At 37.4% G+C, this 23,329-nt stretch overlaps 1 protein-coding gene and 1 long non-coding RNA gene across 2 annotated transcripts; both read right to left on the minus strand.

Moving 5' to 3' along the window:
- Positions 1 to 942: 942 nt before the first annotated feature.
- Positions 943 to 20,864, minus strand: LOC5567177 (eIF-2-alpha kinase GCN2). Its single transcript, XM_001651557.2, has 5 exons — positions 20,276 to 20,864; positions 9,393 to 11,240; positions 9,116 to 9,330; positions 1,981 to 3,412; positions 943 to 1,921 (listed from the first exon to the last, which is right to left on the minus strand). The coding sequence occupies exons 1-5, from the start codon at positions 20,500 to 20,502 to the stop codon at positions 1,039 to 1,041; spliced, it is 4,605 nt and encodes a 1,534-aa protein (XP_001651607.1). The 5' UTR covers positions 20,503 to 20,864; the 3' UTR covers positions 943 to 1,038.
- Positions 5,124 to 5,850, minus strand: LOC110679888. Its single transcript, XR_002502781.1, has 2 exons — positions 5,391 to 5,850; positions 5,124 to 5,329 (listed from the first exon to the last, which is right to left on the minus strand). It is a non-coding gene; the product is annotated as an uncharacterized LOC110679888 (long non-coding RNA).
- Positions 20,865 to 23,329: the final 2,465 nt, after the last annotated feature.

The raw sequence follows: 23,329 nt of genomic DNA on the forward strand, positions 1-23,329 counted from the left end.
CGACTACTGCGAAGCCGATTAGGGATCCGATCCAGATGAGCGAAAATTGACCAACGGTCATCCAAGCTTCAAATCAGCTAAGTAGGTTTATAATTCAAATACCATCAGTGCACCAGCTTTCGCTCATTTAAGGGAAGTTATGAGTTCAAATGTTTGTTATAAAATAACTATTGTGTCAATTAATGCTATTTTAATGTCACAATGTAGCTCCAAGTACAGGTAATCAGCGGCAAAATAAGAAGAATTAGAAAAACTCATAAAAAAATATTTAATTGCATTTGTTACTGCGTCTAAGTGTTCCTATTTCCGCTCACGGTAAACAGGTTTCGTGACGAACTTACTAAGAAATGCATTATTTTGAATTTCATTATTCATCCTGATACTTTTTATGGTCAAACCATAGCTACTACTGCAATAAATAAAGCTGTATATAAAAATCGACATTTCTTTAAAATTTTGTTTATTTTTTTTTTTTGCATGAGCACAGACACAAAAAAAATATCTAGTGATCCAATGATCGCTCATGAGGTCTTGTTTTTAATAAAAGAATTATTTTATCAAATGAAAATAATCTCAGACGACTTCATTTGAAAGTTGTTAATATTGCTAGAATATATCCGTGCGAAAAATGTTGGTTTTGACATGCAACGTCAATTCTTACACTAGTGAGCAAAAATAGGGGCATGAGCAGATACTGGTGCACTGATGGTAGTCTAAAAATAACATTTCAGGAGAATGACTGAGAATTCACTTGCTAGAATGTGACTTTGTTATATTACTGTCCGTACTAGCTACCCTATACATGTGAGGAAACTGGAAATAATTTGATCGAGACCATCGTAGACTACGGTGAATCCGTAAAGTAAAGGTAGACAGTGAATAAACTCCAATTAAACTAAAGAGCTACTATGAAGACAAAGACATTTTGAACAACACCAGGGCTTTCACATTGAAACGAAAAATATCGATATTCTTATTTAAAATTTATCCGACATGTATACACTTATAAGACCTACCTTTAACGTTAGGACACGGCATCTACAATATCAGCCGGCAGAAGGAGTCTACCACGCTGTACACTCCAACCACCGGCATGGCTTTACTTTCACTGAAAATATCCACGATCTCGCCGTAGATTTCCATAATGTTTCGTTTGTACTTGGGGTATCGTTCAATCAGGGACTTCAACTCAACCGAATTAGGCGACGCTTCGTCGTTACTGCACTCGGTCGGATCAATCAGCCCGATCAATCCACGTAGCGGCGCATTCGGCAGATCGACCATGATCAACGATATCTTCTCTTTCTTCTGAAACTTGGACAGCACCGGAGATAGCTTATGCTCGACCTGATTCTCGTAGCGCCGTTTCTTGTTGGTATTCACCTTCTCCGCGGTGAGAAAAATGAGATCCAGCGAAGGGGTGCTGTTGTTCGTGCTCTGGGTGGCTAATGAGGGGACGTTTTTGGTGGAGGTGGAACTCGTGAGGGCCACATTCTGGAGGGCGGTTGTTACCTCGTTGACCGATGGGTCCGGCCGAAGTATTTTCAGGATGTAGCCCAGCAGTTCCGGACGGGTTACGTGACACTCTTGGAAGCGATCGTGGTTCCAAGTACGAACTCGCAATTCTCCTCCTTCACCGAGCATTACCACCACGTTGGCTCCGACTTCTTTGGCAGATTCCTCCATCGAAATAATGCCTTCCAGTATTCCGGTTTTGATGCCATGGGACCAAAGGGAACGCAATATTTGGACGACTTCTTTCAAAGGAGGACGAGAACCGGTTATACTGATCATGACTTCAACCGGTTCACAACCGCCTGTTGGTCCGAGGGCGTAGACCAATTTGTCCAGATGGAAGCTGAATCCAGCACCGCTGAGTTCGACCTTCGGAACTTGCAGGCCGTTGCTGATTCCGGATATTCTGAAACGATGAGAGAAATCATTTGAATGAATTTCAATTGGCTTCAAAATTGAACTCACTGGAATTCCGCAAGCTTTGTGTCGTACCGACCGCCAGCAGCAATCGTCGTTAGGGGATTCTTCTTTTTCGCTTTCAACTCGCCAACCAGCTGCCAAACGACGCCTCCTCCCTTGGCACGTTCGTAGTTTACCGGTAAACCAGGGCAGACTACTATTGGGATATGGACTCCTAGACCTTGTGCCAGGGAAGCGACCATTTCCAGCTCGCGAATAGCCACCTTCGCCAGAGCAGCTGGTTCACCGCGTCCTTTATTCAGAGTTTTCAGCAAAGTCCCGTTAAGTTGCGACAGGGACATTTCGTTCTGTAGGGCATCGCACAAGTAGCCGGTGTTGACTTTGACCCCGGGTTGGGTGATTTGACTACTGACGGACGCGATCAGTTGAAACTTGGAGATTTTGGCGTCGAAGAAATCCAGCACTATTTCGAAGAGTTCCTTGTATTTGTCCGGCGGTACGTTACAGTACAGCAGAATCGAACGAAGTAAGCTGATGTGGTTGATTCGAAAGAACACGTTCCGTGAGGGATCCAGCAGGTTGAGTTCACGCATGATTTCGTTGGCGATCGAGAGCAGCTCGGCGTCGACGATGAGATTGCCGCGATTCGGGGTGACGACATCGAAAGCACATTCGTAGACTTGCTTCGGGTGGAAGTTAAAGACTTTCTTTTCTCGGTAGACACGTCCAATCGAATAGCGGCGGATGAATTTGATTCCGTTGAGGGCAACGTGGCGTAGGAATGGGATTCGGAGATCGTCCGGAAGGGAAACTATACTGCCGGAATGGGTCATCAGTTTAACTGAATTGTTGCGAGCGTTGGTTTTGGTATACGGAGTAAGTAGGGGAGTTACGACTTCGATGGCACCATGTTTCCTGAACAACTCGATGATCTTGGATTTGACGTAATCGAATCGAGGGATTATCGGTACCATGTCCAGATGGTAGCTGAGTTCGCAGATTGTGTCGCTTTCCTGAGCGAAGCACCGGGCTATCAGGTGTTTGTAGTGGCGTGATTGAGGGTTGGACAAGACATGTCGGACGACGTCCTGGATTTCTCCGGCTTCGAGACGAATCGGTGGAACGAGCTCTGAGGATAGAAGCTCCTCAGCGGTGGGTCTTTTTCCGGGGTCGTGGTTCAACAGCCATCGGATGACTTGAATCTGCTGCGAGTATTTGCTTTCGTTGAAGATATGGCCGGGAAATCGCACCGGATCCGAACGGAGATCCATGAGAGTTTTGACCCGTTCCATTCCCGTGACCAGCGGTGGCGTACTCATTTCGAACAGTATAATGCCCAGTGAGTAGAGGTCAACTTTTTGGTTGTATGTTGATTTGGAAGCGTTTCCAGTTAGTTCCGGAGCAACGTATAGAGCGGTGCCCACCTTGCCGGTCAGAGAGTTGCCCATATCCAGTGAAGTTATCTGGTGACTACGGTCTGAAATTCGAACGATTTAGAATATATTAAGAAGGTTTTTAAATTGAAACCACATAAAAAACCAACCTCAAAGTTTGAGCCAAAAATAGGGTAAGTGTACCAGTTATGGACATAGTTGTTCCCTATTTCGCCATACGTGATTACTTTTATGTCTTCAAATTTTGAAAATTTCTGTGTGTTGTAGTAGTTAGATTTAAGATATATCTTGATTATGAAGTATTCAAAAAGACTTAAAATGTGAAAGTTATCAAAATGTCACATATGGCCAAATAGGGAACCACTATGGCTATAACTGGTACACCTTCAAGAATTAGAGGTAGCGCAATATATTTGGAGGTGAGTTTTTATGTTATAACACATGACCTTTAGTTAGGTAGTTGTGTTTGATCCTTCGACCTTGACGTTTGCTCCTGGGCAGTGCGTCAAGAAAGCAGTGGCGACTCGTAACCTCACTTTCTACCTGTTCTACGACTCTAAAAATGACTATTTCGACAAATTTAGAATATAAATCAAAAAATAATTTATTGAAATCGTTCTTTCTAACAAATCTCCACTCATTACATGCAAAATTGTTGCTGAAATTCTAGAATTTATATTCGTGGAACAGGTAGATTTGAGGTTAGGGAATCGCCACTGCAAGAAAGCCCGAGCAGTCGTCAGTTTTTTCTGAGTTCTTTTATATAGCCGAGCAAACGAGTGAAGCTGAAAGTGGATTGTGACTGCTCCTGCTCAGTCAAGGATGAAGGATGAATTCTCGATTACTTTTACAAATCGACGTAAGTAACTTCCATACGGTTTTGAGAAAATTAATTCAGAAGGTTTACAACCTGTCTTCTAAAACTATTTTAAAATAAATCAACTTTTTAACATTTTTTCGCCGTGTATATTGCTGAAATTTTGCACACAATAAGCTCGCATTCAAAAACTAAGGAGTTCCTATTATTTCCTACAAAAAATATTACGAAATAAAAACCAGTGCAAAAGTACCAGTGTAAAATCGACTCAAGTAGTATTTTGTTTTGATTCGTGATAAAGTCACTTTGTCTCTCCATACAGCGGAGCCACGAAAGTAGTGGTTAGGTTGCCAAAGTTGAAAATCTTATTTTCGTCGTTTTGTAAATCCGGAAATTAAACGTTTTAAAAGTGAAAAATCGAGTTGGTGCAGTGCGAAATGTGTAGAATTTCGTCTGCGAAACACATAGAATCGATAAAGTAAGTTTGTATGCTTTTTTAACTTGAGTCTGTTTAAATAAGTTTTCGAGAATTGGTGAGCTCGTTTCATGCTACTTTTTCTTCTCCATAAACTATGTATGGCTGCACATTCAATCGTTACACGCAGAGAAAACAATTTTAATATCAAATATATTCTGAGTCATTACAACAATATTTCTGTATTATCTGCCGGCTTATAATTGCTTTTCATTATTTTAATAACTACCATCATTTTGGTTCAACAATTTTTATTTTTGATTTTGACAGCTGGATTCAATACGGTTCAATAAAATTAATTTTTGATTTAAAAATTTATTTTTTTGAAACAACAATATTCTTGTATTGAAATAAAAAATTTATTTTTTGAAACAAAGTTTGTTCTTTTTTGATTCTGTAATACATTTATTTGAAATAATAAAACCTGTTTATTGATGCCAGCCCCCTTCCCCTACCATCCTACTATTATGCTCTTGTGACATGAAGACAATCGACTGTGGTGTGGAAAATCAATTAATTTATTTCAATTTCCATCAGTTAAAATTCACAATGATGAACAAATCTAAAAATGGTCATAGGTATGTACCTGCGCCGCTTCCTAGTATCCAATAATTAAATGAAATTGTTCCGCACCGCAAACGACGAGATGGACTCATCAGCTCAATTTCCTTCGGCTGATATAGTTTCAGTGTTTCATGTAGGAGTTAACTGCAATAATAAAAATGACTAATTTAATTCAACACTATAGAAAATATTAGTCATAACTTACCAAAAAAACACTTCTATCATGAATTCCGATGTTTCGAAATTCAATAGTTAGTCGATTTATTACACTACTGCATTGTAATTTCTCCGCGTTGGTCTTTTTCACTTTTACAAAAGATCGTAAAACAAAATGGCAGATCAGATCTTTTTTTACCAGTATCAACAATCAAACGCACTGAAACAACAAATCCTCAATTTAAAATGAAGTATTTTTGTCGTTGTTTCAAAAATAAATATGATTTGAAATGCTGTCAGAAAACTCAATAATATTTCTGTTTCGTTTCAATGAAAATCATTGCTGCTTCAACGCAATTCGTTTAGTTGCAACAAATTAAAAGTGTTCATCAAAAATAACAAGAACAATTATTGTTTTAAACAGCTGGTAATTCTCTGCGTGATACAATGGTGGGACGTAAATATGATGTTTTAACAATGAATGGTTCGTAACTGTGAGTGTCGACATAAACTCTGATTCATGAATTATTCATGTTTAACTTTTTTGTTTCTTTTTTTTTTTGAAAACACCCCTTTCTTTTTACCTTTATTTTTGTTATTAAAAAAAACTTTGAATTGTTCGACACTACAACTATAGACTTGCGAAAGGTTCACTTTACTCAACAAACTTTGGATGGTTCGCCACTGTAAGTGTCGGCATAAGAATAAGAGTGTACTTTGATGTTCCAGCCAATCGAGTTTTTTGTTTCTTCTCAAATAAGTAAAATATAATACAGTCAACTTTCGTTCGTTGCACTAAACCTGTAGCCCACTTAGTGAACGACTTTCACTAATCGGGCTGAGTTTCGAGCTGTCAAATAACATAGAACAATAGAAAAACAGAGCTACCAACATTGATAAATTGCGCATTATGTCAGAAAAAGACGTTTGTCTTCGTTTTAGGTGGACTATAGCCTAACTAACGGGAGCCCAATTAAAACGTAGCCCACTTAAAGATAGAGCAACGAGCGAAATTCGACTGTAACACATGCTTTCGTCCTGACAGCTGTAGGAATGTTACATTTAGGTATTTGTTCAACAAACTTTGAATGGTTCGCCACCTCAAGTGTCGGCATAATTTTCCTCTTCATAGAAATTGTTCATATAAAATGAAAATATTATATTTACATATAAGCATGTTTTTATCTCACAAATAATTATTTATCATGGTCTAATTGCTTATCAAAGTGAATCCTGTGACCCAACGATCTTCCCCATTAACAAACATCCCTCCCAGTAACCTTTGTGGAGATGCAGAGGCAAACACGGTCTCCAAATAGCAAAGGTCACACACTAACATTCCTTCCCCCAATCCCACCTGACTGCCAGAACGTGGCCGGCGCCGTTATTGACCCTGTATGAATAGAGGCACTGAATTATGCACACTGAAGAAGATTATGGCCAATCCCAGCCGAACTTCTAATTGATTATTTGTGAATTTTCACTGACTTCGGTCTATCACGGAATAGCAACCATTGATATGTGTAGTCAGTCTAAACTAAGCTAAGCTAAGCTATAAAATTAGACCTTTAATTAGGTTCACATACCTTTGTTATTTCTAAACCAATTTTGAATGTTTGAGCACCATTTAAAATTCAACTCAAGAAAATTTGTGTGAAGTTTATGCTGAAACTATAATTAGTATTGTTTAAAAGTAGTTATCCCAACATTATCCATAAACCCCTTTTTGGTTTTCAAAATATGCCGAGACAAGCTTAATATCTTGTGTCATATCATGTACAACAGTTGTACAGAACTACTATTTCCGCATGAAGGCCTGTGTATGAGATGGCGGTATCATCAGCAAACATCTTTGTGGCAGTTTTGATATGTCGCTCAGCTAGATAAGAAAAAAATAAGAAATCTAAATTGTTTTCTTGTATTACAACTTGTTGAAACCGATTAAACGAAAAGTTAGTAGGACTCATGGGATCTCCGCCTTTAAAAACTGGAAACAGTAATGGCCACATCAGACATTTAGGGTTGACATTGTTGATACTATCCGCCAATATGTCAGAAAAATGAGCAAAATGTTGCTGTAGTGCTAAATCCATCAATTTTGGTTTCCTTTGTTCTTTTTTTTTCGATTTGCTAATAATTGATGGCAAGTTCCCTGGCCTGGATCATGGGGATTGACGGTGCCAAAGTGAAGGTGCACCGTAAAATAATATCCGTTTGTATAAAATATCACCTTCCCAATACTTTGGCACACCTCTAACGGATCATGATTTATTATGAAACGGCTGCTTGCAGGCTGAGGATCTGTTAATATGTTTCTGCATATTATCAGGAACTCTTCGAATGGAGGGACCGCCAGGGCTCAGTAGTTACTTATGCACCACTACTTGTAGTTGCAGTTTGTTAGATGAATTGTAGCATCCTTTGTACTAATCGGTAATGGTGGATAGGTTTCGAAGCTAACGCATGATCCAACTTTTTGTTATGTGACTTAAAAGTGAGTATTCGGTGAGTTTCTGTGTAATTCGTCGTTATAAAATTAATGATTGTGAGAGTGATAATGATACTTGATGAACTGCATAGTGATGATAAACTGTTGAAATTGCATTTGAAGTGATTGTGATTGTGATGCACTTATTTCTCTTTGAACAAAAACACTATTGCCTAGTTCTTTACACTTTTACAATGACAGTGTTCATAATTACAGCGAGTGCAATAGAAGTGATCGAAGAATTTTTTTTTGTTACGGTCGTTGTGATAATTCGTAGTTCAATTAAATAGTAAAAAAATAAATAAACATCCTTCAATTATTGGTAATAAAATAAATTGGTATGAAAGTGGCGTGATGTAATATTGGTGAAACTTTTAGCTGTGATAGTGGAAAGTGATAACGAAAGTTCATACATGATAATCGGATATAGAAGTGCTAGTGTCGACAGCAAAAGTGAGGCAATTATGTGACAAGTGAATAATAAAATAAAATGGGGAATGGGGACCTTTCAATAAAACTATTTCGTTCTTCACTTTAACCACTCTAGTAGCATTTCAGGCCTTATCATAGTTTGATAGTAGTCTGAACTACTAGACTGCAAAACTACTGTAAGGGCTGATTGCTGCTAGCGTACACAGTGACCATTTGAGCAACATTGCTTAGGAACGTCTGTGTGATGGACGTAGTAGAGGCTTATAAAAGCAAATGCTGGGAAGGAGCTTAGGGCAGATTAAAAGTGCCAGTACTACCCCTATCGCTACCGACAAAACAAAAAAAAAAAAAAAGCTAATAATTGATGGCAAGTTGTGAGCTTGTAGTTCACCAACTGTCGGCAAAAAATCGAAACAAAAAATCAAAAAGTGTAGTGAAAAAGGTTTCTCTCAGGATCTGATCTGAGAATCAATTGAGTATTTATGAAGTTGTTTGGCAGTAAAGTTCAACTTTTCAGATAAATGCAGAAAAATTTTAAGAAAATCAGTATTAACTAATGCTAGTTATAGTTTTAAACGAATTTGATTTTCTACGAACTTTTCAAAAAGTAAATCTTGAAGAAAATTTATGCTTACCGATTCAAAATTGTTTGAAAAAAATAGTGAAGTTATGTACACTCCACTGATGGTCAGTGAACTAGAAAATTCACCTTTAAGTCTTAGTGGTGTCCTACATGGTTCAAACTTCGAGGTTTTTTTTTAATGCGAATTGAATTTATAAGAGCACACAAATATTTGGGTTTGAGAACTTTCGAACAATAATTCGCACCCTATTGATCACTCTGCTTTACTCACCTTGTTGCTGATTCTGAATGGCTAGAATACTGGTAGTGGCAAGACCAAAGTCTCCAATTTTGACCTGATCTCGCGAATCAAGGAAAATGTTGACCGGCTTCAAATCCCGATGGATCATCCCCTGCTGATGGATATGGCTAAGGCCTTCAGCAATCTCCCTAAACAATCGCCATACGCGATCGACATCTTCGTAAAGATAAGAGTCAATGGCGGTTCTACAAATAAAATATTGATTATTGAAACAGTCGATACCCTTTCCAGTAACGCCAGAACTGACCTCAACGTACTCTTCTCGCAAAACTCCATCTGGATGTACATGTACAAGACCTCGGGACCTCCACCAGCTGCACTATCCGCTCGAGCCTTGTCCCCCGTGACTCCTTCGCTGAAGCTCGCATACGTTGCCACCTCTCCGTTCGAGTCTACAAATTCGATACCGTCGGAACTGTCATCACCATCATCGTCGTCATCATCGCTACTACTCGAGTCCAGCGCCATACAGTCCAGTCCCCAATCCGTGTTCTTATCATTGTTCTTCTTAATAACCTTGGTGGGAGCCACACGCTTCGGAGCACTTCCTCCACTGATCGACCAATCGCAGCTCGATTCCAAACGGTGCTGTTGTTCTTCACCTGGGCCTACCGCTTCGACCCAGCTGTTGTAGTATCGAACCACATTCTCGTGGTTCAGTCGGGACAGCAGTTCGACCTCTCGGGTCATCTTCTTGTAGAACTGCTTACTTCGGGCTGGCAGCAATATCCGCTTGATTGCGTACTGACGGTTGTCCAGGATGTTGCGCACTTTCAACACATCTCCATACGCTCCTTTCCCAATGTAGGACAGCACTTCAAACTCTGTCTGCAGGCGAGATTTTTCTGCGGCTAATGTATTGTTCATAAAGGCCGGGATGGAGTGATGGGATCGATCTACCACCTGCAACTCGGATGGTTTGGGTTCCCGTGGTGGATGATGCTTCTTTCTAGGGATATCTTGGAAAAGAATCGGTCGAAGAAACGGGTGCTCCAAAAGATCGGACGCAGAAATGGTCCTTTCCGATTTGCAACGGTCGATGAAGTCCTTCATTTCGGAATGAGCATTGAAAAGGGATTCAATTAGGGACCCCAACGCTGGTAGATCACTTCGGACGCACTGCTGGCCATTGATGAGCTCTTGAATGTAGGCAATCAGTTTGAAGTCTGCCACTCTAATGGAACCACTGTTATCGATGAAAACCGATGAATCCGATAGATTATCGTGTGACACTCCATTGTTATGCAGGTAAATGAGAGCTTCCAGAATACCTTTTGCAACCATACTGGCTCCCTCTGCGGACCAACCCAACGATCCAGAGATTGTAAAAACACTCGTTCCTAGGATGAAATCCTGCGCTACGAACACATCGATTGCCTCTTTTCCGACTCTACAGTACACTCCCTCGTACGAAATCAAGTTCTTGTGCCTTAGATTGGTCAGGTTACCCATCTGCCTTTCCAGTTCGCTCACAACTTCATCCGAAGTCTTTCCGGAGACCGTTTTGCCATCCTTGTCCAAATCAATGTTCCATTCCGTAAGATACAGCAGCTGACCAGTTTGAACATCTATACCCGAATAAGCAACACATCCACGCTGCGAGTGTCCCAAACAAGACCCCTTGACGACCTTCTTTCCATCTCTGAAGAACAACGTCTCACTCCTTCGATGTTCCAGACATATGGAGTCCAGTCCTCGAAAGGTGTTCCCTTCGCTGTTGTCCGACGAACTCATACTGCGATGCATCGGACTAGCTTCATTTATGCTCTGTTTCGATTCTCTCCTCGTCTTATCAAGTTCTCTCTTGCGTTTCTGCAGCTCGTCTCTAATCACCTGCTTGCGCTGATCCTCCTCAGCTTTCAAGATGTTAAACCGATCCCGAGCGATGCGCTCCTGATTGGCCAACATTTCATCGTAGAAACTGCCTTTCGGTGGAGCATTGTTTTTATGTAGAAATCCCTCCACCGTAGCTGCCAGCTCATAAATCATTACCTCACCCTTCAACTGGTCAGCTTGCTTCTTCAAGATGTCCAGCAATTCCTGCACCAGCATGTCCGACAGGCCCTTTGTGTTCTCGAGCTCGATTTTCGGCGGACTGCAAAAGCAAACACATAAAATTAATATCCAGTACACCATGGCTGGTAGCGACTAAATGTAAAAATGAGTACTTTAGAGAAGTCTTGCCTTAAAAAGATACCAAACAGGAATCAAAAAGAGGCCAAATAGGAACCAAGAAAACAAAGAGAAACTAATCAAAATATCCCATTTCTTTAAATTCGTATTACATTATTTTCTCATGATTTTATCCAACAAATTTATTGAAAACGAATTCAGGGATTTACCCTACATTTTTTTTTCAGGAATACATTTAGCGACACAGTGGCAAACATGTCAAAGTCGAAAAGCCAAATTAATAAAGATAAATAATAATGATAATGCTTTACAAATTTACTAAGGAATTGTTCCAAGAATTTCGTTCAAGTTTTAAGAATAATCCAAGAAATTACTCCAGAGTTTACCCTCAGTTTTTATTTTCAAGAAACCCTCTAAATATTTATTCAGAACTATTTAAAGAAAGTGCTCAATCCACCTGAAATTCATCCAGTGACTCTTTCATCGAATTGAATAATATTTCATCTAGAACTTCCGTTGAGGACATGTTCAAGAAGGCAACTAGCAATTTCCCCAGAGATGCCTCTTTTTTCTAGGATTGTCACCAACATTTTTCTCAGGATTAGGATTTTAAATTTCAACAAGGAATTCTTCTTCAGGAACAACTGCAGAGATTCCTCCTACGATCATTTTAGGAATTCCCCCAGAAATTGTATGAAAAATTTTTCAAGGAAAAAAAATCCACATATTCTCCCAGAAATGTATTCCTATTAATATTTTTTTTTACAAATTTTCGAACTATTTCCTGAAAAAAATTTGGGAGGCTTTTTAAAAAAAAAAATCCTAATGTAATCTTTGACAAAACTCCTGATGAAATTTCTCATGAACTCCCGAAAGAACTTTTGAAAGAACTCTTGGACTCTTGATCAATTTCTAAAATAATTATTTAAAATATATTCATTATCCAGGAGTTACAATATGCCGCTGGAGGAATTTCTTGAAAATATCAGACAGAATTTCTAAAAAAATGTATGGAAATTATCAGAGAAATTGCTGTAATAATTGCTGAATACGTTGCGGAACCTTAAATTAAATTTAGAACTTTCATGGAAATTTCACTTAAAAATATTAGGGAGAGCTCTGGATGAAACGCTGGAATTTATTGACGATATTCAGATAGAGTTCTTGATAGATTTCCTGGAACAATATCTGGAGAAATTTATTAGGCACTTTCTTTGTTCCCCTAGAGGATTTTCGTTGGGGATTTCTGGAGTGTGTCTAAAAGTGTTTTAGTACAAATTTCTGGAGAAATCACTAAAAGGTTTTACTTGAGAACAAATTTCAGAAAAACCTGTGTTTGTCGAAGATTTCCGTTAAGGACATCATGAATTTCTCCAAAGATGCTGCTACTTCTACTTACTTTAAGATTTCTTCCGGACTCGTCCGGAAGTAATCTATGATTTAAACTGTAAAGAAATTTCCGACGAACTCTTGAAAGGATCTCTGGGAAAGAAAACTCGTTAATTCCTGAAGATGGCATGGCTGGCTTTCTTGGTAAATTGCTAAGATATATTTTTTTTATTGGAGCTGCCAGATTTACTTGTCAAGACTGAACCCTCGATCTGACTTTTGCCAAGTTTCTACCATGACCAATACTAAGACGGACTGTGCCCACATGAACACTGTTTTTATTAGCATTATGACGTGATAGTTTTTGAAAGATACCCATATTCCCTTGCTTCTGAGAAATAGTGAGCTTGTGCACTGGTCCATTACAGCCTCCTGCAGTTGCTACTCACGCTTCTAGACATTTTAAAGCAAAATGCAAAACAATATCAAAGTTTTTTTTAATGAATTTTATTTAATAATGATGATGTCTTTTATTTCGGTTGTAAGGGTTCTGTAATCCCTGGATCCAGTCCGACCTGTATAGCATTTAAATGTGTCAATTAAGATAAATAATGGTTTCTTTGCATTTATTAGAAAGCGTTCAAGAGCTTTAAATCAATCATGATTGAAACGAAATTTTAAATTGAAAGTTGTTTAAATTTCAGAGTACTTTTCCCGAATCGGTTTTTCTGAAATAAAATATTTTCCAATAATTTTACAAATTGTGCATACCAGCCTTGCGGTAGCGACTGAGTGTCTAGAAAATAGGAAATTTTGAAAGAGTTTGATTGCTCATGGAATCAGATTAGACATTTCTTTAAGAATATTTCTAAAACATTTTAGCGACAATACATCAAATACTGTTTGTATTACTGTATGTATTTTCAATGATTTTCACAAGGAATTTTATCAGAAATTTGTCAAAAGATACAGAATTACTCCGAAGATTTCTTTAGGGTCGATAGTAGTTATTTCCAATAAAATCACTCCAAGATTTTTCTAAGGAATTCCTTTAATTATTTTGTTTTAAATTTTTCAAAATAAAACTTGGATTTTTGCAAAAAATACCACAGAAATTACTTCAGAGATCCCATCATAAATTACTTCATATATAATTTCAAATATATTTCTCGAAATCTTTTCGAGTTCAAGGTTTTTCCTAGAACATCCTCCAATACTCCCATTTTAAACATGTTTGAATATTCAATTAAAAACATCTGCAGAGATGCCTCCACGGATATCCAGGATTTCATACAAAATTGTTCTTCAGAATTTCTTTACAATTTTAACTAGGAATTTCTCTAAGAATACCTTCAGGAATTACTCCAGAGAGATTGCTAAGAGATTTCTCACGGAAGTCTTCAAAGATTTGTCCAAGCATTCTTCCAGGATGTTTTCGTGATGAATTTCTAAAGCAAATCTTGAAGTAACCTCTGATAAAACTCTTGGAAGTTCTTAAGTCACCCTTGATAAATCAGGAATTAACCTTTGCGGGTGTTTTAGAAAAAAAAAATCTGTGAGAATATTTGGAAGATTTCTTAGAGTAACAGCTAGAGAATTCGGTTGAAAAGTTAGTGAAAAAATATCTGGAGGAAGTCCTAGGACAGTCTTTGGAAAGCTTTTCAAAGTAATCCATGAGAAAATTACTAGAGGTAGTAACGTTGGAATACTCAAGAATTCCCTGAAGTAAATTCTGGAGAAATTCCTTTAAGCATTCTTTGATAAATTGCTGGATGAATTGCTAGAGAAATCTATTGAAGATTTTTTGTTAGAGAACCCTGTATTAGACCTTGAAAGTGATGAAATCCACTGGAATAATTCCTGACGTTTTTTTTTTTTCTCGAAAAACATGAGACGAAATTCTTGAAGAATAATTTGAATAGTTTCGAAACAGTCTCTGGAAGCTTCTTAACGTTCAAGGATGCGTCATCTTCATAATGGAACCTTCAAAGTTTTTTTTCTGTCCAAAACTAGAAATTATTCTATGAAAATGTGTTCTCTGTGTTTCGGTTGGAGAGTTGAATACAGTGAACACATTTTCGTGTAAATTTTCTTGATTTTAAACGAAAAAAATGCTTTTGAAAATTCCAAAAACAATTACGGATCCTGCCCCCTTTAAGAAGCTTCTTATGTAGAATTCTCTAAATTTTCTAAATAGAAACATGCTACCAGTAAGTCGATAACGTTTCATATCCGAAAAAATCCTCACATGAATTAACTCTAGTAGCGCAGCCGAACTTTTTCGATTAAAAAAAGTTTTCTGGAAAGAAATGGGTATCTCAGGATTTTGTCTCAAAAATCATTTGTCGTGAACTAGACCTGTGCGCCGCCGCCGCCGACTTATTTTACGGCACGCCATACGCCAATCAACGTTACGCCGCCGATTTTGTATTTTCACGCCGATAAATGTTGCAGCTCAAAAATTTCAAAAATATTTTCGAAATTCCCTAGGAAATAATCAAGTGATTCCTGCAGGAATTCTTCAACGGATTCCATACATAATCATTTCAGAGATTCTCATAAGAATACCTACGGAGTTTCCGCAGGAATGAATATTCTTTACATGTAGATTTATTTGGAAATGATTCCAAGAATTCCACCAAAACTTTTTGCTAAACATTTAGATTCCTTGAGAAATTTTGTAGGGTTCTTTTTCCGGCAGTTCTCCCAAGATTTCCTTAAGTGTTTGTTCGGAAAAAGTGTAAGTATTTGTAAAGGAATTTCTGCAGGAGCTATACCAGATTTTCTCTTATAAATTCCTCCGAGGAACTTTTCCCAAGAAATCGTTGTTCCGATATGTTTTGTATCGATTCATTCAAGAGTTTCTTCATAAATCGCTTATAAAATATTTTGAAGAATTCCTTACAGCGCTATTGTTTGTATTGTTTCATTTTTTTTTTCGGGATCAATGCATTTTTTAGGGATCTTCATTTATGGATTATCATTGCTATTCCTTCGTGAATTCTTGCGACAATTTCATACGAAACAGGCCATTGAAAAATTTCTGGAATACACCCATGCAGTGCTAAACAAGAAAGAATTACATAAAATTTACTTTGATATTTGATACTTCAATTTCTTCAAAGAATTTCTATGAAACGAAATCCTATTCTAGGAGTTTTAAGAAATTTTTAAGAAATTCTTCCAGTTTTTATTACGGATTCTAACAATCATTACTTCGGGGATTACTAAAAAGACAGTTCAAGCATTCGTCCACATTTCTCTGTAATTTTGCGTAGGATACCTTCTCCCTGGGCTTGGAATTATATTTTCCAGGGATCGATGAATTTTGATAATTGATCGCTGTTGTTAGTAGTTTTGATTAGATGTTGGGTGAATTTCAAAGCAATGGCAACCTCTTTATTACAAAATTTAGATTTTATCTTCTGACCTAAAGATTCTGGTTAAACTACTGTACTATGCAGTTGGGCTGCACTACGCTATCACTCATCAAAATTACTTTCACTTCGGGAAAATATAATTTCAAACTGGCGAGAAGATTACAGACTGAGGGTGGGTCAGGAGCACAATCAGACCCTTAAATGTGCAATGTGGGGTAGTAATTGGGAATGCCATTGACAGTTTGTAATCTTCTACGAGGTTTTCGAAAACCAACAGGGCGCGTGCACCGGGTTGCGGATAGGAGCAAAGGGTTAGCGATCTTCTATGGTGTTCTAGTACTATAAAATTCTTCACTCACTGGGAATTCTGGCCTTGATAATATCAATAGTGATAAAAACATAAAATAATACTAATACTTAATAAGTACAATGCAGCTTCAATGTAGTAATAAATGAAATAAAATCAATTATCTATACTTGACAAGGTTTTGAAGACAATCAATGAGTGAAAGAACTACCTATTAGAAAAGCCACATCAGCTAAGGCTATTTATATACAAATGTTGGTCATAGGGTCATGGCGAGCATTCGGTATATATGTCTATGACTGATTCTTATCTAATAAGGGCACTAGAAGACCACGCGGACAATTTCGAAACAAATTATTTTTATACATCGGTCTTACGATCCAAAAGGCTCAGCTATGCTGCAAAGATTTTGTTAACTATTCATTACTACTGTTTAACCCTCTAATACCCAAATTTTTATTTTCGATTTAAGTATTATTTTTCGTTATCTAAAATCGTTCTAAACACGTTTTGAGCATTTATTTATTTTTATTCGCAAATTTTTAAATTTTGGTTTTTGATTATTATAATTTTTATTTTTGAACATCCCTAGCTTTTTTCATTTTTTCTTGAAGCCTTTTCCAGTTGTTGATTTTTGGCAATAATAAAAATTTAAATTGTTACGGTATTTTTAAAAATATTAAATTTTTAATTTATTTTCGGAGCGTATTTTATTTTCCGTGTAACTAACGGAAAAATAGGTTTGAAATGATTTTAATACCACCAGGCTCTTCGTTCGTGATAGGTTAATCGTAGAAAAATATAAAACGTACGATTTTTTATATTACACGTTAAATGAAGCCCAGGCATTTGTAAGTTATATAAGAATGCAATTTTTCAAACAATTTCTAAAAATACAAAAAAGTTTCAAAAGTCATAAAAAACTTTTCTTATATGCGTGTTATGAGTCAAGGTATAAGCCAAAAATAAAATCATTTTGATATTCGAGCTACGAAAAAATACACAAAATTCCAAAGTGTACCCCGTCTAAAGGCGGGGTTGGGTATTAGAGGGTTAATTGTTTATAATTCTAACAAAACTACATAATTAACTCATTACTAATCACTGTTCCTATATTCTCTTTTTCTCTCCTTCTTATCTGTTGCATGATTATGAGCATGACTAATATAATGCATGAGCATGCACAATAAGAATAATTTCAGGATTGAAAGCAGTACAAGGATACCTGGATAGAATAGCTTCGAAACGGATGCTCAAAATAGAATATTTCTGGTCAGGGAAGTATTATCATCAAGGGTATGTAAAATTTTTCAATCATCAACTCATAGATCACACAAACAAATGAACTAATATCAAATATTTTTATATAAATCAGCATCGTCGATCAGTGCAAAAACAGATAAAGTTTGTAAAGTTATCACCATCGATTGAATTGCGCTCTTCATAGTAATGTTCAATCAGTTTCAAAATCTCCTAAAGCGTCGCATTGTGCCCTCAGCAGCTCTTAGCATCACTCTCATATTGCTATTATTTTGTTGTTTATAAAATTTCTAGAAAGCGATCAGCATACTCTTTCTTACTTGTACAATGGCCGATATATCTGGAATTTTGATAAGTCAAATCAAACTTCAATACTTTCAGCACATTTACATTTTGCAGCATTAATCGCATGACTGTGTCAAGTCTTCTCCAATTCCCTATACCCTACCCCAACCCTTCTTATCCTTTCCGATGGTGTTCAAGTGGTCCGCATAGACTCTTACGGCCATTACCTATCCCTTCCCCCGGCTTTGGACTGACTTGCGCTCTCATTGCTCCAGCAAACGCTGCAAAATGAAAATGAAAATGAAAATTTTGCGTAGGATACCTTCTTGGCTCCTACCATATATTTATCCTTTTCCATGTGCTAGCATTGTTACAGAATTGTTGAACGTGTTCTTCAAGTGATTTCTTTACAACAGTAGGAAATTTCTGGAATATTTTAGACTTAACCCAAAAGTTAAACTACTGTTTCCCTAGTGCCCTGATAATATCTTATAAAAAAATATTCGAAGAATTATTGACGGGTTTACAGAAATTCGCTATTTATGTGAGATTTTTGAAAAAAATGTTAGGAGTTTCTTGTAAAACTCTTCGGTTATAAGCTCCTTAGAATCCCATTAGAAAAGGTTCTTTTAATATTGAAAGCAGCTCGCAGCGGGAAAGCTTGGCAAATTCCTTACGTATCTAAGGAAAATTTCTTGGTTAAAACTTCGCGGATCTTTTGAGGTTGTTCTTGAAGAAATTTTCATTGTACTCCATTTTGGCAAAATTATGGTGGTTGTTTTTGTTGAGAACTCTTCTCAACTCGCTTATTTTTAGTTGTTTTGAAGCTAATTACTAGTAATGTAAATATTCTTAGCCGAGTTAGTGAACACCAGACGATCTCGGAAGAATTCTTGCATTATCTGTGATGAATTACACACGAAACATTTGGCTGTGTCTGCCAAGGATATCTGTTGTTTCATGATTAAATATTTGAAAAATTTAATAATTTTTCGTTTCGATATTATTCAAAAGGTTGTGAGCCACTGCTCTAAAACGCGTGTCACCTATGTCACCATATGAAAAATTTACTAATGTTCGCTCTTGGGAAATTTTTAATTTTGATTTTGAAGTACTCAAAATGAAATTTACTAATTATTATGATGGTGCCTATAAACAGCATTTCGAAGGTTTTTTTCCATGACTCTATATCTCCATGCATGCGTCGAAGCGTGATCCCTTTAACCGAGTCATCGAAATTTTCGAGATCTTAAACTGCTGCACATTGATTCTTCCAAAGATGTCTGAAAGATTTCTTGAGGCTATTTCGATCCATGGGTTGCTGAGAAGAATTTCTCTTGCGTTTTTTAAGGAACTATTTTTTTGACTTTTCCCAGATATTATTGAAGAAGTTTTTACCGTTAGATTATCCTAAGAAATTTCTTCAAGAGTTCCTTCAAGTCCATGCAAGAGTTCTTCCAACAAAATTCGGCAGATATTCTTCCAGAGTAAACTCCAGGAGTCCTCCCAGATATTTCCAAGTGTTCTTCGTTAATTTGTCACAATATCTACATAAGTTACTTCCATGAAAACTCCTGTAAAAACCATCACAGGTATTTTACCAGCATCTTCTTTGAGTATTCTTTAAGGGATGCTTCAAGATTTTCTTTTAAGATTTTTTAGGAATCCCATGAAAAAAAAATTGAGATACATACCTAAGTAGGTACTCATTATTTGTTTTTTAATAACGTTTAAACTTCTAACCTTCGTGAGCTTATGATCTCAATCACTTTTAGTAGGGTCGCAATCAATTTTAGTAGGGTTTTGTATATTGTTTCTGTTCAAAGAAAATAAAATATTGATTATCCTCGAAGCTGTGGTTTATACTTGCGGGGCACTATGATCGGTTTAATATATATGAATTGCTTCAACTTTTTCACCACAAAATTGAAAATTTTCTTGTAAAAACTGTAGAAATCTTCGGAAGGTCTGATAGAGTAACTACTGGAGAAATCTTTCTAAGAATTGCTGGAAAAAACTCTGAAGGAAATCGTGGAATAAAATCTATAGGTAGTAACGTTGGATTTTCTGGAGCAAATTCTGGATAAATTCCTTTAATTATTCCTAGAAAAATCTCTGGAGGTATTTCTGGACAAATGAAGGATTTGTGGGAAATCTCTTGGGAATTTAAAAGAATTCCAGAAGAAATCACTAGAACTCCTGAAGGATTTTTAAAAATAATTCCTGGAGAATAATTGGGTAAGAGTATCTGAAATTTGTTTCTTCAACTTCTAGAATTATACACTATTATTCGCTTCAAGAAGGAAATCCTATATAATAAGAAAATAGGGACATTAGAGACCTTCCTTTGGAAGAGACATGCATTATAATAGCGACAGACTCTAAACAGAGACCTGTTACCAGCCCTGTAATACCCAACTCCCCCTCAGCACTTACTATTTCGGATAGTTCCTGGGGCAGGTCACCCGCATCTCGGTCCGGGCGTAAATCTCCCGGGCAGAGCCTTTCTGCGGTGTGAGCTTCAGCCGCACCTCCAGTGGACGCCATTTCCCTCCGGCTGGCCGCAAGTCTTCCACCTGCGTTTCGTAAATGGAACGGATCACCTCCAGTTCGGTTTCCTGCCGTTCTCGAAAGGTTTCTTTGCCATTGTTGGCGGCGGCCATGGCGCACTTTCCGCGGAGGTCGTCCGGATGCCACGCAGGACCACAACTAGCACTGCAGTTTAGCGCAATGCTGACGATGCAACATTATTGAATTCCGTACTTGCACTTGCAGATTGCACAACACTTTTAAACTAATAGCTACAATAATTGTATATCGTTACTGTTACAAAAAGTTACGGACCGGTGGGAAGGCCTAGGGTATCGAATTTCTGATCAACTAAAGCCAAAATATTGCACCATACGGAAATTTACCGCTATCCAGCAAAAATTTTATGTTATTTTGCGACTTGGAGACGTGCGTTTTGTGCTGCGAATATCAAGATCACAACAAAGCTGCTTCGTGTTTGGTCGTGTCGTTCGTGCGGAAACCATCGTTCGATTTTTGACTAGGGATGTTCAGTTTCAGTCTAAAGGGGGTGCGTGGGTGTCTGTAAGATGGTACATGGTACAGTGGGGATTCGCTCGTTGGGGGTCCGCTACATGGAATGACTCGATGGTTGGATGTTCGCTGGTTGGAAAAAATTCCAACTAAAAAGCACTCGAATGTCAGGAGAAGATGTCAAACAAACTTTGACGTCTGACAACCGTCGCATTGAAATCTCCATATATAGAACAAATGTGTATGTATATGTGCGTTTCGTGACGATTAGCGCTCCAGATGCGTTAGTCTGGAGCATTTTCACCAGCTGTCAGTCTTTCCAACTAACGGGTCGGGTTCGTTAGATGGAAGGCAGTTGTGTTCCAACCAGCGAATCCCCGCTGTACAGTGCTTACAAAATTTGAAAAACATGCATACAAAATGCGTCACAAGGGGGTGGGAGGTGTCAAAAATGCCCATTTTTGGCGTTATGAAATTTTGTGAATGAAACTTTAAAATGCTTGTAGATCATCGCAACTACTGCAAATTGTTTCGGTGTATTTTGCGCGATTATTCCGGTGCGAGAATTTGTTGCGCCACGCATAACCAGTGCTGGGAATGGTAATAGTAGTAGGCTTGAATTTTCGCAAATTTACAGTACAGTAGTTCAAAAACGTGAATCTCATCAAGTAGCCTATGTTGGGTGCACGAATTTTCTAAATCATGAGTGTCATTGAAGGCTGTAAATGCGGGAAATGTATCGGGAAAAAGAACATTTTTCTACAGTAATTTTGGGTTGCCCTTAGCAACGGGTGTTTTGCTATTTTCAAGGCATTTTGCCTACAGCAGCAATAAGCGTGAGTTTCACTGGCTTCGCAGACTGTGATTGGCTTTGCTTGGCTACTGTACAAGGATGGAAATCTAGTGATCATGACAAAATAAACGATGCATCGCGGTTTTTCTTTATCGTGCGATCATAGCAACAACGATTAACCTTTTGTCGTTAAGATATCACAACAAACTACGCTCCGCGATTATTGCATCGTTCTGCATGTGTGCTAGCGATTAAGTGTTCGCGGGTCACTGTTTTATCATTCTGAGGATTGTTCCATTTTTATCTGTCGATTTGAGAGTCTAAAATCATTCGGGCATGATTTTAATGAAAAATAATAGCGTGAATGCGCCATGATTCAAGTTGATCGCTACTTGTAACAACATCCGATAAACTCTTTGTCCCACGACAAACATTGCATCGGATGCTCCTTATGTCGGTACAATGCGCGCGTGGCGAGGTTTTCAAATCATGCTGCTGCAAGAGCGACGGCCCTCTTAGACCGTTCGAATACCGTGTTGTTTGTCGCTAGAGACTGTAGAATGAATTTCAGATTTTTTCCCAACCCTGCGCATAACTATCTCCAAAATAAATTTTATTCCACTAACCATTTAGTTCATAACTCGCATTAGGGTTACCATATTTGCTCGCACCGGAAAGAGTACATTTTTTTCAACTCTGTTAAAGAGTACTAAAGAGTACACTTGGACAAATTTGAAAATGCACTTTTTGATAATGTGTTTGTCTTAATTTACTTGTCTTGAACTTTTTAATTATTTCTTAATTCTAAAGTTTTTTATCACATTAACACTACTGGCAACCAAATTTGAGATTGGATAAAATGAAAATGTTTATAAATTACGATTTTTCTTCGACTACATATTGCAAACAATTATGAGATTCATAAGGACAGCCACTTTTTGTACTTTTCAATGACTGTAAAATATGCAGGGATACAATGTTATCCACGTTTCATTCTAGGAATAGCAAAAATTAACCTATTTACGCCAATCCTCTAATATACTTACTTACTATTTTGAACATTGACTCTGAGTGAATCAATATTTTTTATAACGGCGTATATTATAAAGAATATTTACTTTCAAAAAGGTTTTGTTCTGCATTCAACAAGAATATTTTCATGCAAACCAGATGAACTGAGAAGAGTGAATTTTAACACCTTAGATCGCAAAAGAAACTGTAGCGTTTTTTTCAGTTTTACATTAAGAGTATGTAAAAACTTTAAGAAAAGCAACTGCTTGTTTGATCGAACAGTTTCCTTTGATCTTTAGATGCTATACCGTTTCATTTCCACAGCTTTCTTCAACAATTGCATCATTAAAATGAGGTTTCCAGAAAAAGAGCTTGAACAGAAGTGTTTTGAAATAGGCTAAACTATTGAAAAAAAAAACTCTAACAATGTTCATCTAAAAATAAACAATTACAGTCGACTCTCCACATATTGATATCGAAGGGAGAGATCGAGACAAAGAACATACTTTTGATTAATACAGGATTGAAAACCGCTCCGTTGTCAAGAAAATAGGGAAAATAAGAAACAATACACGGTTAAAAACGAAAATACTAGTTAGTGTGTTATATATTACATTTATAATATAATCCTCTTTTAATCATTG

This window comes from Aedes aegypti, chromosome 3 (assembly GCF_002204515.2).
Source record: "Aedes aegypti strain LVP_AGWG chromosome 3, AaegL5.0 Primary Assembly, whole genome shotgun sequence".
NCBI classification, from domain to species: domain Eukaryota; kingdom Metazoa; phylum Arthropoda; class Insecta; order Diptera; family Culicidae; genus Aedes; species Aedes aegypti.